The following is a 14277-nucleotide window of genomic DNA, read 5'->3' as shown; positions in this document are numbered from 1 at the left end:
ATTGAGTTGAGAATTGTGACCCTGGGGGAGAGCTGGAGAACAACCCTGTACTGGGGAGGGAATTAGAGCACTGACTGGGGAAAAGCTCTGCTACAAAGAACCAAAGGGTTATGGTAGACAGCAGGCAGAGCATGAGCCAGCAATGAATCCCAGAAGCAGAGAGCTAACAGCATCCTGGCCTGTATTAGTAGGACTGAGGGAAATTATTATTTCATTTTACTCAGCATTTGTTAGATGGCATCTAAAATGTTGCATCCAGTTTTGTCCTCTCCCTGTTCATCCACACCCTTCTTTCTTTGAGGAAATAAATGAATCAAATGTAGAACGTTCACTGGAGGGCTACCAGAATGGTCAGGACCTGGAGTCCTGCTCAGTTGAGGAGAAGCTAATGGACCAGAGTTGTTTCAGCCTGGAGATGGCTTTGGTGGAGGAACCCCCACAACAAGCTGTGGTACCTCAAGGCTACTTGTGAAAGTATGGGCTATCACTGTGGTACATGTAAGAGTACAGGAGACTATGAATGTAAGTTAAAACAAAAGAATTTCAGACTGGATGAAGAGAAAAATTCCTACTCTGAGGACCAGGGTAGACCAGGTCCAGTGGAGGAACAGAGTCCCTAGAGAGGTTAGACAGTCTCTGTGCTTCAAAATATTTCAAGATATGACTGGTTAAAGCCCTTAGCAACCCAGTGTGACCTGCATTGAGGACAAAGTGAAACTTAATGATCTCCGTAGATCCCTGAATAAAGAATTAAGAGTGTATTCAGGGTTCCTCATGCCCATAGTGGTATTTCAGTTACTCCTTTTAAACTAATTACGGGATGTTACACAAATGCCCTGTCTTACAGTTTACTCCTGTTTCTCTCTTTTCTTGACTGAGTTTTGTATTCAAATCCCCTTCAGAAAATGACATCAGGAGTAATATTTTGTATTTATGTTTTCTTTTCCTTTTTCCTTTTTATTTCTTTTTCCGTTTTTTTCCTTCTTCTTTCCAAAATAATATAGCACAGCAATCTGCTAAAATATTATATTAGTCATTTTAGTACTCTTTGGTCTTGGAAATTAGCAAAGAACCCAGTGTCCCTTTTCACCTTTGAGTCTTCTCTTTGTTTTTATCTTCTAAATAAAGAAAAGTGACTTAACTTGTATAAAATAAAACTGCTTGCAGCAAAGACTGCATGTCTTTTTAGTATTCAATGATTCTGAACACTTTTGGGGTCCAAAGTAATTATTTCTGCCACACTGCCTAGGAGTGGTTGGATTTCAGATTTTTTTTTAACTGTTGCTTCCAAGATAAGTAGACAACAATGCTGTAGTATTGCTTCTTTTTTTTTATTATTCCAAGAACACTCTGCAGATCAAATGAAACAAGTCACATCAGTCTTCAATTGGAAAAGATTTGTCATGTTTCCTATCCCTAACATTTATTATATTAAAAAAAAGGTGTAACAAAGAAGATTCAGTGTTCAAGTTGTACTTGCAGGCAAACACACGTTTTAGTAAGAACTCACATCTTTATTAGACCTTTACTTCAAACAGACAACACTGATACTCAGTTTGGTTCAGCTGTTGTGTTGATCCTCAGTATAGCAGTCAGTCACTACAACTAATTGACTCTACACCTTACATCATCTTGAAAAGAAAATCAAGTTACCCCCATTTTTCCACTCATCTGCATATTCTGAAAGTTTTCAGTGGCTTATTTGTTGTATGTGTAATAAAACTAACATAAATGTTTAGAATACACCCAACAGTGACCTTTCTATCACCTCAGTGAAGTCATCTCTGTTTCCTTGCACACCATTACCTCTGACTCATCCTTCCTCATTCCTAAACAAATTGTTCTTTTTGATTAGGATATTCTTTTCTACTGCTTTTTTACAGTTGAAAGACTTAAATTTTCACAGAAAGTTACTTCTACCATTATCACAAATCATATAGAGGCATTTAAATACTGATGTGTTTTAAATGCTGATGTATTTACAGAACTCACTCATCAAAAGTGGACTGTCACCTTAGATATTTTCTCACCTGTTTAATTAAAGCAATGTTATCTGAAAGATTTAATAATTTTAGGTGCTGTCAGGGCATCTAATCAGTAGCGAATACAGTTCATAGCTGCTTTCTCTCCTTAATCTGATGTCAAGATGTGTATCTTTATTGCATTGTTTTAAAAAAACCACCAAAACTTTGGAGTGCAACAACTTTTATGTGTCTTCCGGCATAAATTTAACGGATCTGTTGTAATTTCTTTTTATCGACATGGAATGCAGCTTTGATAAGACAGCTTAGCTGTAAGTGTAAAGCTGTTCCTGTGTCTGTGTCTATGCTGTGTGGTAAGTGCATCACAGTTCTGGCCCAGAAGATGCACCTGAATAGTGACCCAGCAAGGTGGGGAAGTGACCTGTGGCTTACACATACCCTGTATTTCTGGTTGTGCAGGCCAGAGGAGGTGGTATCAGCTAGGAAATGAGCCTGTGTGCTTGATGCACCTTCTAAAGGAAATTATTCTAGAGTCCTGTCCTCTGGTCACAGGGATCTTGGGTGTATTTTCACAAACCAGGGCAGCAGGCAAGACCATGCAGGACAACTGTGCCACACTTAGATATGGTAACTTTGTCATTTTCTAGTATGAAGAATATTCTTCATGTAGTTTATTTTTGATTTATATTACATATATCTCCATTTTTTTACAAATGCAGTGATACCTGAATCTGATTCTGTTAATCTTCACTTGGTATAGAGTGTCTGTTCATGATTTCACATGTGGCCATTTTGGTTAATGTGGCTGACTCTCTTGAAGCTCACGTCCTCTGAAATGTATTTTAAGTTGCTAAAAATGTTCATTATTGAACTAGAGGATAAAAATATTTTGAATTTTTTTTAATGAGATAAAGAATACGGGTTTTTGCATTCGTAAGCTGTGGCAGTTTTGCTATATGATATATTTTCAGTTTTGCAAAAGTGCTCCAGTGGAGAGTGCAGGAGGTAGGTCTCTATCCAGGATCAACACCTTCAGCACTCTTCTCAGATCTTGGGGAGTCATTTGTGTAGATTCCCCTCACCTAGGTGTCTGTTGCATTTGTTTGAGCACTTTGGATAGACACCCAGTGGGAAGAAATGGGTGTTTTGAGTGGTGATTCAGTTCAACCTACTGTTAAAGATAGGTTGGAGGAATCCATTTAAATGTGCCTGTTCTGATAATTGTATGCAAAGGCAGTTAAACATTTAGCTTGTATGCAGGTGACTGTATGTAGACACATGGACTCAAGTGTCATAAACACTATCTTTAGTTGTCCTTTGCCTCATTTCTCTGTTCATTAAAAGGGGAAGATAGTTTGTCCCCCTCTCATAGATAGGGAAATAATGTTACTGACTGTAAAGTCCTCAGATAAAATGATGGAGCCTACAATGAATATGGCCACTTGAATGTTGTTGATGTCCAGAAATCCAATCCAGACCTAGCTGTTACTCATAATGTTGAAGGTAGATTGATCAAGTAACCTACATTATTGCAGCTGCACATAATTTTTCAAATTGTATCTTGATGATTTGCATTATGTTTTTACCTGTAACTGCACCTATGACGGTTTCTCAAAGTTCCCTCTTACCTGCTCTAAAGACAGAAACTAATTAAAACCTTGCATGACCACTTCTGTCATATTTTCCCTCTCAGTGAATTTTTTCTTGCTCAACTTGATCAGTGTTCTGATCAGTGTACTTAGAGAAATGCAGCCCACCTTCTTTTTCCAATATTTTTCATCAGCTTCTAAAAGGGAATTACACTGATTTTGAGCTTGATAAATCACTGTTTAAAATCTGCTCCAAGCAGATATATCTGTATTTCTTTGAAGCCATAGTATTTAGTGTTTGTTCCTACCTAGGAACAGGTAGGAACAAAACATCTTTACCACACACGTAGCATGTGGTAAAATTAAAGAGATTACCACTGGCCAATTGAAGAGCAAATCTGCATAAGTACAACAAAGCATAGACTTAAGCTCCTTCTCTAGAGGATTCTGCTTTGTGCTCGCTGGGACCTGAATTTACTGTGCTTAGTATGTAGATGCCTCTGTGCATAAAGATATCAAGTGTCTGAGACCACCTTGATTCTTAACGACAGTCTTGTTGTTTGTATTTTCAAGGATATACTGTTGTGAGTTTATGTCTGCAGAAGCCAAGAATGACTTTGTTCTCTTAAGAAACATAATGTAGTAATTTTAAGAAGAGGCTTCAAGGAGACCAGTACTTAAAGGGGGCCTACAAGTGAGCTGGAAAGGGATGTTTTTAAGGTCATGGAGTGATAAGACAAAGAGGGATGGCTTTAAGCTGGAAGACAGTGGGTTTAGATTGTATGTTAGGAAGAAATTCTTTACTATGAGGGTGACAAGGCAGAGGAACAGGTTGCTGAGAGATGTTATGGATGCCCCATCCCTGGAAGTGTTCGAGGCCAGTCTAGATGGGACTTTGAGCAACCTGGTCTAGTGGAAGGTATGCCTCCTGCCCATGGCTGAGGAGTTGAAACTAGGTGATACTTAAGGTCTTTTCCAACACAAATCATTCTATGGTTTTATGAAAATCAGGGTATTTTACCTGCATGCCTTCTCAGGCTGCGTGCATTGTTATGAAAACTTCATATTTATTTGATGCATAAAATTGAGTTACTTTGAGACTTTAAGGAGCTGATCCAAAATATGGATGAAACAGAATATATACCTTTATGCTTTTATATTATTCCTTTGTTCAGGTAGTATTTTAGATTTTCTGTTCCTTTGCCGTACTTTCAATTTGAACTAATAGCGTTTAATACGCTCTGAATGTCTCATGAACTGATTTTGATAACACTAAAAATGAGAGAAGTTGTTAAGCTAAGCAGAAAAATGGTAGTGTCTTGCAAGAGTTAAGTCAAGTGTGTTGACACAACGTTCTTTCCGTGGGAATGTGATGAGTCAGTTTATGCTCTAGTTAAGTTTTTTAATTTTAGACAGAGTAACTGAAAATAATGACACTTGTCTGACTATTCAGTTATTTAATTAGCCTTTTATGTTGGACCAAGAGTTACACAGTCACTAGCATGGGCAGAAGCATACTGAGTTTGTTTTAAAATATTATGTAGAATACGTAACTCATTCAGCAGGGGATAAAATATAGAAATTAGAAGACTTGATCACACAGAAAAGAAAAATTCTAGGCAAGCTGAAAAAAAAGAATCCCAAAGAAACCTTGCCTTGATAATGGTTAACCTTTTTTTGAACTCTTTTATTATGTATGACAAAGGCAAGGGTTTTTATCTGTGGAAAAAAAAATCTGGTTATATGGTATTTCTCAAGATAACTGTGGATAAATTGTAAGTCAAATTTATCTAACTGGCTATATAAAACATTGTTTATGAGCAAGTTTGCATAAAACCTGCCAAGAAGGCTTATTAAGAAATTACTAATCACCCGGGGATGACTGAACAGGAGTGCTTAGTCTTGCTTATCAATATCGTGATGGTTTGGTTTTATCTTGTGCCTCAACTCTTTCCTCTTTTTTTCTCATTTAGTTCTCCTCTCCAGGACAACTCTCTGATTAATTTTCCTGTGTGTAGCAGAAAATAATAAGTTACCTGATTTAAGCAAATAATTAACAAGAGTCTCCAGTCATTTAACTGTAACCCAGGAAATCTCACCACAAAATTCCATACTGCAAAAATTCCTTTAAACCCTCTAAACTTGTCAACCCTTTATGGCTATTGTGAGTTTTCAAGAATAAAATGGACTAAAGAATATTAAGTTGAAGCAAAAATATTAAATACTAAAGTCTACTTAATAGTAATTTACATGCCTAGCAGCAAACCCAATGTGTTGTTATTTAAAAAGCAAAAGTATCCTGTTTTTATCCTTCCTCTCGATAAATATGCAGAATTTTCTAATAGTGCCAGCTAAGCTCAGATAGGGTTAGCAAATTTACTGTTAATCTGGACACAAAGCAAGCATAGGAATGGATTAAACTGGTTAAATACAGATTTACTGTTAGCTCATGGAGGGAATCTGGACATGGACAATACGATGCCAAGAATTACTAAGACCCAGTATGTAGGAGGGAGAGTTTCCTCCTGTCCAATTCAGTTTTGTAGATAAATTCAATGATAATTCAAGAGGCAAATCCAGCTGTCACAAAACCACTGAAAATAAATTCCTGTGTGTACATACTTAAATACATACATATGTATACATAAGATTTTAAATCTGCATAACATTTGATATCTACATGTGTTGCAGTCTACTGTGGACATCCTCCTGGAATAACTAGATAAAGAAATATAACAACTCTGTGTCCTCAGTATTTACTGCCTAACCTGGCATACTGGATTCTGATTGAATAGAAAATATTAGAATACACTAGACTAGACTAGATTAGAATAGAATAGACTATTTCAGTTGAAAGGGACTTTCAATGACCATCTAGTCCAACTGCCTGACCAATTCGTGGCTGATCAAATTAAAGCCTTAATGGACATTGTCCAGATGCCTCTTTAACACGGGCAGGCTTGGGACAATTACCCAGGAAACCTGTTTCAGTGTTTTGCCACCCTTTTGGTAAAGAAATGCTTCCTAATGTCCAGTCTAAGCCTTCCCTGACACAGCTCCCAACCGTTCCCACTCAGCCTCATCACTGGGTAAAAGGGAAAAGAGATCTGCACCTCTCTCCCACTCCCCATCCACAGAAAGCTGTAGACAGCAATGAGGTCACCCCTCAGCCTCCTTTTTGAATGACTGTCATCAAGCTTCCAGTTCACCGTTAGTCATCCCTGTAAGTCTTCCCTTAGAAATGTGCTTATTCAACAGGCATCATCATGGCCGTGACTCTTCGACACTCAGACACAATGTTCTCCATCAGGGCAGTTGTACAGGTAGTTGTTGACATTTAGTGATGGCCCATATGCAATGGTCCATGTTTGACCTCGTGGCTATTACATGGCTTTTCTTTACTTCCTATTCTTCAGCAGTGGTATTGGCTGTGCTAAGTTGAAGGCTGAGAAATCTCAGAAGAAAGTTATTAGCTGCTGATATGCAGTTATTATAGGTGTAATCCAGCTCACTTTAGTTGAAGAAATTCACTGCAACATGAGAGTAATAAGGAAGAGAGATAATAGCAACAGCATAAATTTTCTTGAATCTGGTAGGTAATAAAGGTTTGGAGAATGCAGCTGCAGAACATCCACACACAGATCAACGATGGGTTTCACTAAACCACTGACAAACAGTAGCTCAGGGCAGCTGCAAACTGAAAAAGATATGTGCAGATTGTGCATAGATACAGTTTGAGAATCATGCTCAAACCACCTTTCTGTTAAGTAGAGAGCACAGCTAAGGGTTTGCAAACTGGAATGTATCTTGTACTTTGTGAGATGCAACCCAGGTCACTCACTGATGTATGTATGCATATGTAAGTGATAAATAAAATCAGACAAACCAGATAGCTTTGTTTACCTTGACCTTAAGTAGTGGATGTAACATCATCTCTTTGCATGTGACACCATTATATTACTGTTGCTGTCCTAGTAACATATCCCCTCAATGACATTGTGGTATATAAAGTGAATAAATAAATCATTTACCCTTTTTGAATAAGATGGAGACAATTATATTTGGCATAGGGAGGGAGAATCTGAAAGTGGGCTATATCCTCAGCAAATCTAAATTATCTTCAGGATTATCCTGCAGCAACAATTCTTCGGGCTCAAAATATTTTGGAGCTTTCATGTTCCTTTGATATTTCCCCTCAGCTACTGACAGGGCAAAGACCGAGGAGGATGCAAGATTAAAATTGTAAATTGCACTTCATAGAATTTGGAGTATCAGATCTCTTACTCAGCTTTGGAACTCTGATGTAGACTACTTATTGACATCTTCATAACTATGTGGGATTACTTCAAGCATGAAAAATGTGCTGTAGCCTGGGTCCATAGTGTTTGACAAGTCAAAAGCCATGGTTGTTCTTTGTTTTCTGTGTTTATTCACATTCATGACTGTTGAAGTTGTAGCCAGTTATTATGAAAGACGAATAATTTTTGAAGCCAAAACCATAAAGACATTTCAGACCTCACAATAATTGTCTATTTCCTCTTACACCAAAAAGAAAAAAAGTGAAACCAACCCTCATCATAACTTCTTAAAGCTATGCACGCTGTATGATAGAGTGAAGCTCAGCATAATGAATGACCAATTTAAATGAAAAAAGAAGCAAATTCAATACGTGCAAGAATCTCCATTTTATAGAAAGCCTGGGGTGGTCTAAGGTGTCTAAAAATATGTGTAATGAAAACAGACTTAACCTAGATTTCCCACAAAGATCTGTACTTAGGTTTCCCCTAGCATGATTTGTTGCAGTTAATCTTATCCCCTTGCCTGGTTAAGTGTACTGTGAAAACCTGTTATTCAATTCTGGTGCTGGCTTTGGTTTTCTAGTGTTTTATTTAACCACTATATTTTTGGGGACAAAGTCAAACAAAAGATGGAAGATGCAAAGGCACAGAAGCACGTAAATGCCATAAAGTTGCTTGTTAAAGCTGATAGTTGGTGGTAGGTTTGAGAAGTGAGGATGAGATGATTCCTTTGGTTGCCTGAGTGAGAACAGTCGTCATGCTTTGCATTTACTCTCATAATTCACAAATTGTTCTGAAAAATCCTTTAAAATTGTACCAGCTCAAAGCAACTTTGTCCTTGTTTGGCTCTGGGCTTTCTGGGGGGCAGGGGAAGGGGTGTGTGACAACATTAGAAGAGTTGCCGTCATATTTTAGAGTTGTAGAGGAGTGTGGCTGTGTTTTCATCATGTTACTTAGGTCTTAAGCACAAAAGGCTATTTCTTCTTCAAGAAGCTTGGTAATACACATTTATACTTTAATACACATTTTTACTTTATCGCTGGTTTTTAGATCCGATCCAACTCTGACATTTTATCTATTTAAAAACCAAAAATCCAGCAATCCGTATCAAACAAAGTAATATCTCAGTGTTACAAATCTTTCCATGACAAACACATCATAATTTTATATGGTTTAGAATATAAGCAAGCATTTCCCAGTCATTACTCATCGACCATTTGTGAAATACTTGGGAGTGGGTGTTGGCAGAGCTGATGTGATGGTGACTGGCAGTGTTCTCTCTGGCACTGAGGGTGTGTTACAGGAGAGGGAAGCTCAGTCTCTGGTATTATGTGGGCAAGTATCTTTGTAAGCCAAAGATGAGAGTGTCAACAGGTGTGGAGAAATTTGCACACTACTTCTTAGGTAGCAAGTTTTTAACAAATAAACTAACTTGGAGATCTTTGATTTTACTGTAATAAGGAGACATTCCGGCTCAACTCATATGGTTTTGTCACAGTTGGTTAGTACAGACTTCATGGATAATACCCTGTCCCACATGTGTGCCAGCAAATGAGAGGGTAAACAGATCAAAATACATGTTTAATCAACATATTAGATAAATATACCAGGTTATTGACAAAAATAGAATATCTTCCAAGTATATGCAATACAACTCACTGTACTTGCAAACCAGGAAATACTGTATAGGTGTGTTTCTTACTCAGAATATATGGGGAAAACCCCCCCCACAACCCTTTAAATTAAGGCTTTATTCTGGGGACTGACATTTCTTACTAAGCTGAAAACATAAAAGGTCATAATGTTACTTATTAAAAACCAAAACAAAACCAAAACCAAAACCAAAACAAAAAAAAAACAAAACAAAACAAAAACAAGCCAAAAAAACCCAAAGAAAAAAACAAACAAAAAAAATCACTCAAAACTGTTTCAATTGTGATAGTTTGAGATTTGTTTTTATTTTCAGAAAGACTTTTATGAAAATAACCTTGATTTTATTAGCTTGCGATCTATTTTGTACTACAATCAGAAAGAATGATTGCATTTAATATAGAGAGCTGAACAATTAACAGAGTTAATAGTCTTAAAGATAAGATAGGAATGCTTTCTGTATGTGGTTGTGAAGTCATCAGCTTTAAAGAAAAAAAAGCAACAAACCCGCATGAGCAGAACAATTATTGTGTAGCTTTCTCTTCACAATTACTGCAACATTTATTTTGAGAAATCATTTTTTACTCAAATTTACATTATCTCAAAGAAGTGCTTCTCAGTTTGACTAATTACATTGTTTTACAACTTTTGCTTACCTTCGGCTGGTATTTCTTCGCTGGCAGTAGTAGATGACTTAGAACATCTTATGCTACAAACTGCAGTATTGTTCAAAATTTGAAAAACAGCTCAGGTGTCCAATATGAAAACAAATGCGCTGAGTGGGGATTTGAATACTGGTAAACATTTTAAAACTTGTAGTGACATAGGACCAAAACCTGTTCGTCATTAGCTTCTTTCATCAACTGCTCTAATTCCAGGACTGCATTCTAATCCACCCAAGACTGAAAGAAAATATATTAATATTTTACTGTACTGATTTAGTATGCATTGTTCATGATGTACTTCATGATGCCTGAAATTCCCCAGAAAGCAGATTTTTACAAGTGCAAGATTTGACTGTAAGAAGTTTCCTTAGCAAAACATGAAAAAAATAGTATAAAGAATGTCTTTCCTGTTGTGTACATTTTTCCATATTAAAAAATCAATTGAAATGAGTTTTTATATGACAGAAGTATGAAGGGTCAATTCATTCCCTCTCTTTAGCAGTCACTAAGGGACCTGTTTTGGCAGCACTGAAGAAGTTCTACTAACAGTGGAGGGAATAGCAGGATTTAATCTCATACGTGGTATCTTCCAGCTTTCATTCATTCCCTTATTTTAAATTTACTTATATGCCAGAATGTTTTCAGGACTGGAGTTTTGAAGTAAAAATATGTGTTAGATAGGTTTTTAAGTATACAATTTTGGAGATTATTTATAGAAAAAGTTATCAAAAACTTTGCACTAAGGAAGTAAAGATAATTCTAGTTAACATTTAACCCTTTTAATATTTTGTTAAGTAGCATATTAATGATTGAATAATTTGTTACATAACTAATGATGAGTTTTGTAGCAAATATTATACAAATACAGCAAATTGTAGCAAATACAACAAATTCTGCTACAGAAGAAACTTTTCAAACTGAACCATCATGTAATATAAAGCTATTCCATCTCATGAAGAAACTACAGGAATTTCCTAAACAAATATTGGCTGTTAAGAAATAGCTTTTTATCAATCCTTATTTAATATGCTTCATTAAGAAAAAGAAAAACGTATTAGCTATGGTTAAAACAGTGAAACCTTGTACCTTCCTGTACTGTGAAGTGATACTTTCTGAGTAAGAGTAGGCATGAAATATTCTAAAATTTCAGTCATATCCTTGAATATTTTAAAAAATTCCCATTTTTTGTATTATTTGTCTTCTGTCATGCATGGAAAGTATTTGTAGTCATATTGGTTGCTAATAAACATGCTATTTGTATGAAGGCAGAATATTATAGGTTTGCCCTTTTTAAGCAGTAACCTTTGCAAGATTTTTGATATATCATTAAATAAATAATGGATGAATGGTTTAAAGGAAAAGGAACAGCAGCAGGTTGAGAAGGACAGCCCCTTGGAGGTCCTCCAAAATCTGCAGAGAATTTGTGCAAGCAGTAACACAATTGTAGATCTGCATTGGTTTAGGGATAGCTCTGTGATTTATACAAGAATCCTGTTGCCATAATTATGTCAATGGACACTCCTGGAGTCAGAATAGGAACTGGCCTGAGGCTGCATCTGTGTGTCCACAAGGAGAAAGGATGATTTTTGCCTCTCAGGTAACCCTGGGCACATGGAAATTAGAAGGGTGAGATTTGAAAGGTTTGTGTCTAGGTATTTTCCTTTAAATTTTTCTTTTTTGTTAGTAGCTTGCTGGACATAAATTGCCCATTTATAGCTATTTTTACTGAACAGCAACTGCAGACCCTCTTTTTCACTGAAATAAGCATTTCAATGCTGTATATACAGTTCCTGGTTCTTAATTAGATGTAACGTGGGCAGTTTTCCTGTATATGTAATCTTTGATGTAACTGGTTTTCAACAGTGTAAAGGGTAGTTTTCTGTAAAAAATTTATTGAAAAGTAATAACATTTGAAATTCTGCTATCCAGCATTTAAAAGCACCAAATGAGCAAGTGAAATTCAGCTGTTCAGCTATATATATGGCACAGATTCAAGCAGCTTTACAGGAGGGTTTTTAACTAGGTTTGCACATGCCATGTCTACCAATTGATGAACTGTGGACCTAGTCAGAGATTCTTCTTTACAGAGAAGGTGAATAATATTTCTTTTTCCCTTGTGCATCTGAATGGTATTTGAGAACGCTATGCTGCCATCAGATCTTCTATGCAAAAGGGTTAGACCACTGTCTGAGAGTGTGCAGGGTCCAGTGCCTAGAGCCATCGCAGCAGCACAGTGTGTGACTGAAGGGATTTATGGGCTGGCCATGCTGCAGACCTGTGTGGCTTGAGACCTTTCTTAAGGGTGCCTACACAACCAGCTTATAGCTGCTGTGAAAGAACAGCTATAAAAGTGGGAGGTTTTACAGCTGTCTTAAAATATGAAGATGGATGATTTAGGTATAGTTTTCAGATATTCCGTAATTATATCACATTTCCTTATTGTTTTGAAGAGAACAAAATGGAGTATGAACCTACAGTCTCTATACAGAACAACGAGAGTGGTTTATTTAGAACTGTTTGTTCTCCACACTGACAACAAAATGTATAGCAGGGCATAAGAGACAGGAAGCTTCCTGCACGTCCTTGGGTTCACGCAAGAACTGGAACCAATGCAATTCCTGATAAGGTTATTTCTTAAAGCATTCCGTGATTATCAGAAGGGTTGCACTGTATCATAAAAGAAAAAAAAATATCCAGGTAAAATACAGCATGCAGAAGCAGTTTTACAGCTCCTCCCATTGCTGCACGTAGGTGACACAGTTATAGTTAACTTTGGATTATCAATCACTGTGAAACAGAATGGGAAGGTTGTACATCTGAGCAGCTTTTTCGCTGGTTTTGCATTCAATGATGAGGCTCTCAGAACCAATACTAGACATGGAAGTGGCAAACTACAGTGAAGTTTTAGATCCGACATATACAGCACTGGAGTTCGAAACTATGCAGATTCTGTATAATGGCAGTGGTGAGTTCTGCTCTGTGAGGCAAAATCAAGCCAGTTAACAGAAAAAGTGAAGTTTAGTAATGCTATAAGGTGTTAGTTAAATGTTTTATTAATGGAGCATTTGGGGGGAGGGTTTCAAACTACAAATCTGCTCTTTTACACTTCATCGCTAACTTAAAGTTAGTGAAATTACAGTTCTTTAAGGAAAATAAAAGAGTGGTTATATGCAATAAAGTAGATGAATTGTGCTGTCACCAGTCAGTTAATCAAAGGAAGAAAACGGTGTATTCAGCAGTTGTTTTATTTACTGTAAGACAAATTAATAACTAGTATTGACAGTTTGGACATGGAATTATATTTCTTATATAATTTCAGAAGGAAAGGACAAAATTATCCAAAGGTTTGTGAAAAAAATCAGCTACTGTTTCTAATTGTAAGACTAATATTTTATTTACTTAAATGTTAATCTAGCCTTTGGAGGTAGGTCTATATATCAACTAGAGCAATTTAAAAAAAGAATCACATAGGCTTTATAGAGGCTCGTGTTTAGCTGAGAAAAACCATTTGCATTTTCCGACTTTTTAAGTAGAATTGTTAATTGCAATTTTTGATAAGTTATATCAATAATTTATGCTTGAAATAGGAAGAACACCATTTCATTCTGTCACCACTGAGTACTGACCAAAAAAAAGGAAATGTCAGTCAATTAAAGTGAAGAAAAGTAACAGTCAAACTACTCAAAATTGGCCATCCAAATATTCAAATTTGCTAAATATGTTGGGCCATTGTATCATAAAGTATAATTCATAGATCTTGAGGTTTATGTATTTTTTAAAGGCAGAACTGATATCTAGTTATTTGCAGGAAAAATATCTAGCATCTACATTTCCATATATTCCAGCCATATAGAACCTAATTAAGTTTTTATTGTTGAGCTTGAAGTTTTATCAGAATTTCTGGTGTTACATTACAGCAAACTTCATAAACAGAAAGGTAGACTTGGTTATTGATTTAGAAAGAAAAAATAGACCTTTCTGCCCTAAGTGCTTTTGAAGCTGTCAAAAGTGATTGTATAACTTTTCGATGATTTCTCTGCTTTTTGTTCTAATATGGGTGATTTTGTTGGCCCTTTGTTATTTTGCTGAATAG

The 14277-nt window shown here is 36.4% G+C and overlaps 1 protein-coding gene across 2 annotated transcripts in view; it reads left to right on the top strand.

Moving 5' to 3' along the window:
- HNF4G (hepatocyte nuclear factor 4 gamma) overlaps nucleotides 1–14277 on the top strand; it is a 63088-nt gene that overhangs the window by 27203 nt on the left and 21608 nt on the right. The window contains exon 1 of one of the 2 annotated variants that reach the window (XM_071554322.1): nucleotides 12979–13149. The exons of the other annotated variant lie outside the window; for it this stretch is intronic. Within the exon in view, the coding sequence (XP_071410423.1) occupies nucleotides 13032–13149 (118 nt within the window). The 5' untranslated portion in view covers nucleotides 12979–13031. Of the gene's footprint in view, nucleotides 1–12978; nucleotides 13150–14277 lie in introns of those variants that run through there. 2 annotated transcript variants of the gene reach the window in all.

The sequence above is a fragment of the Pithys albifrons genome, chromosome 4 (genome assembly GCF_047495875.1).
Source record: "Pithys albifrons albifrons isolate INPA30051 chromosome 4, PitAlb_v1, whole genome shotgun sequence".
In the NCBI taxonomy this organism is placed as follows: domain Eukaryota; kingdom Metazoa; phylum Chordata; class Aves; order Passeriformes; family Thamnophilidae; genus Pithys; species Pithys albifrons.
The sequence above is the reverse complement of the archived record's forward strand: the minus strand, read 5'-3'. Positions and strand labels throughout refer to the sequence as shown.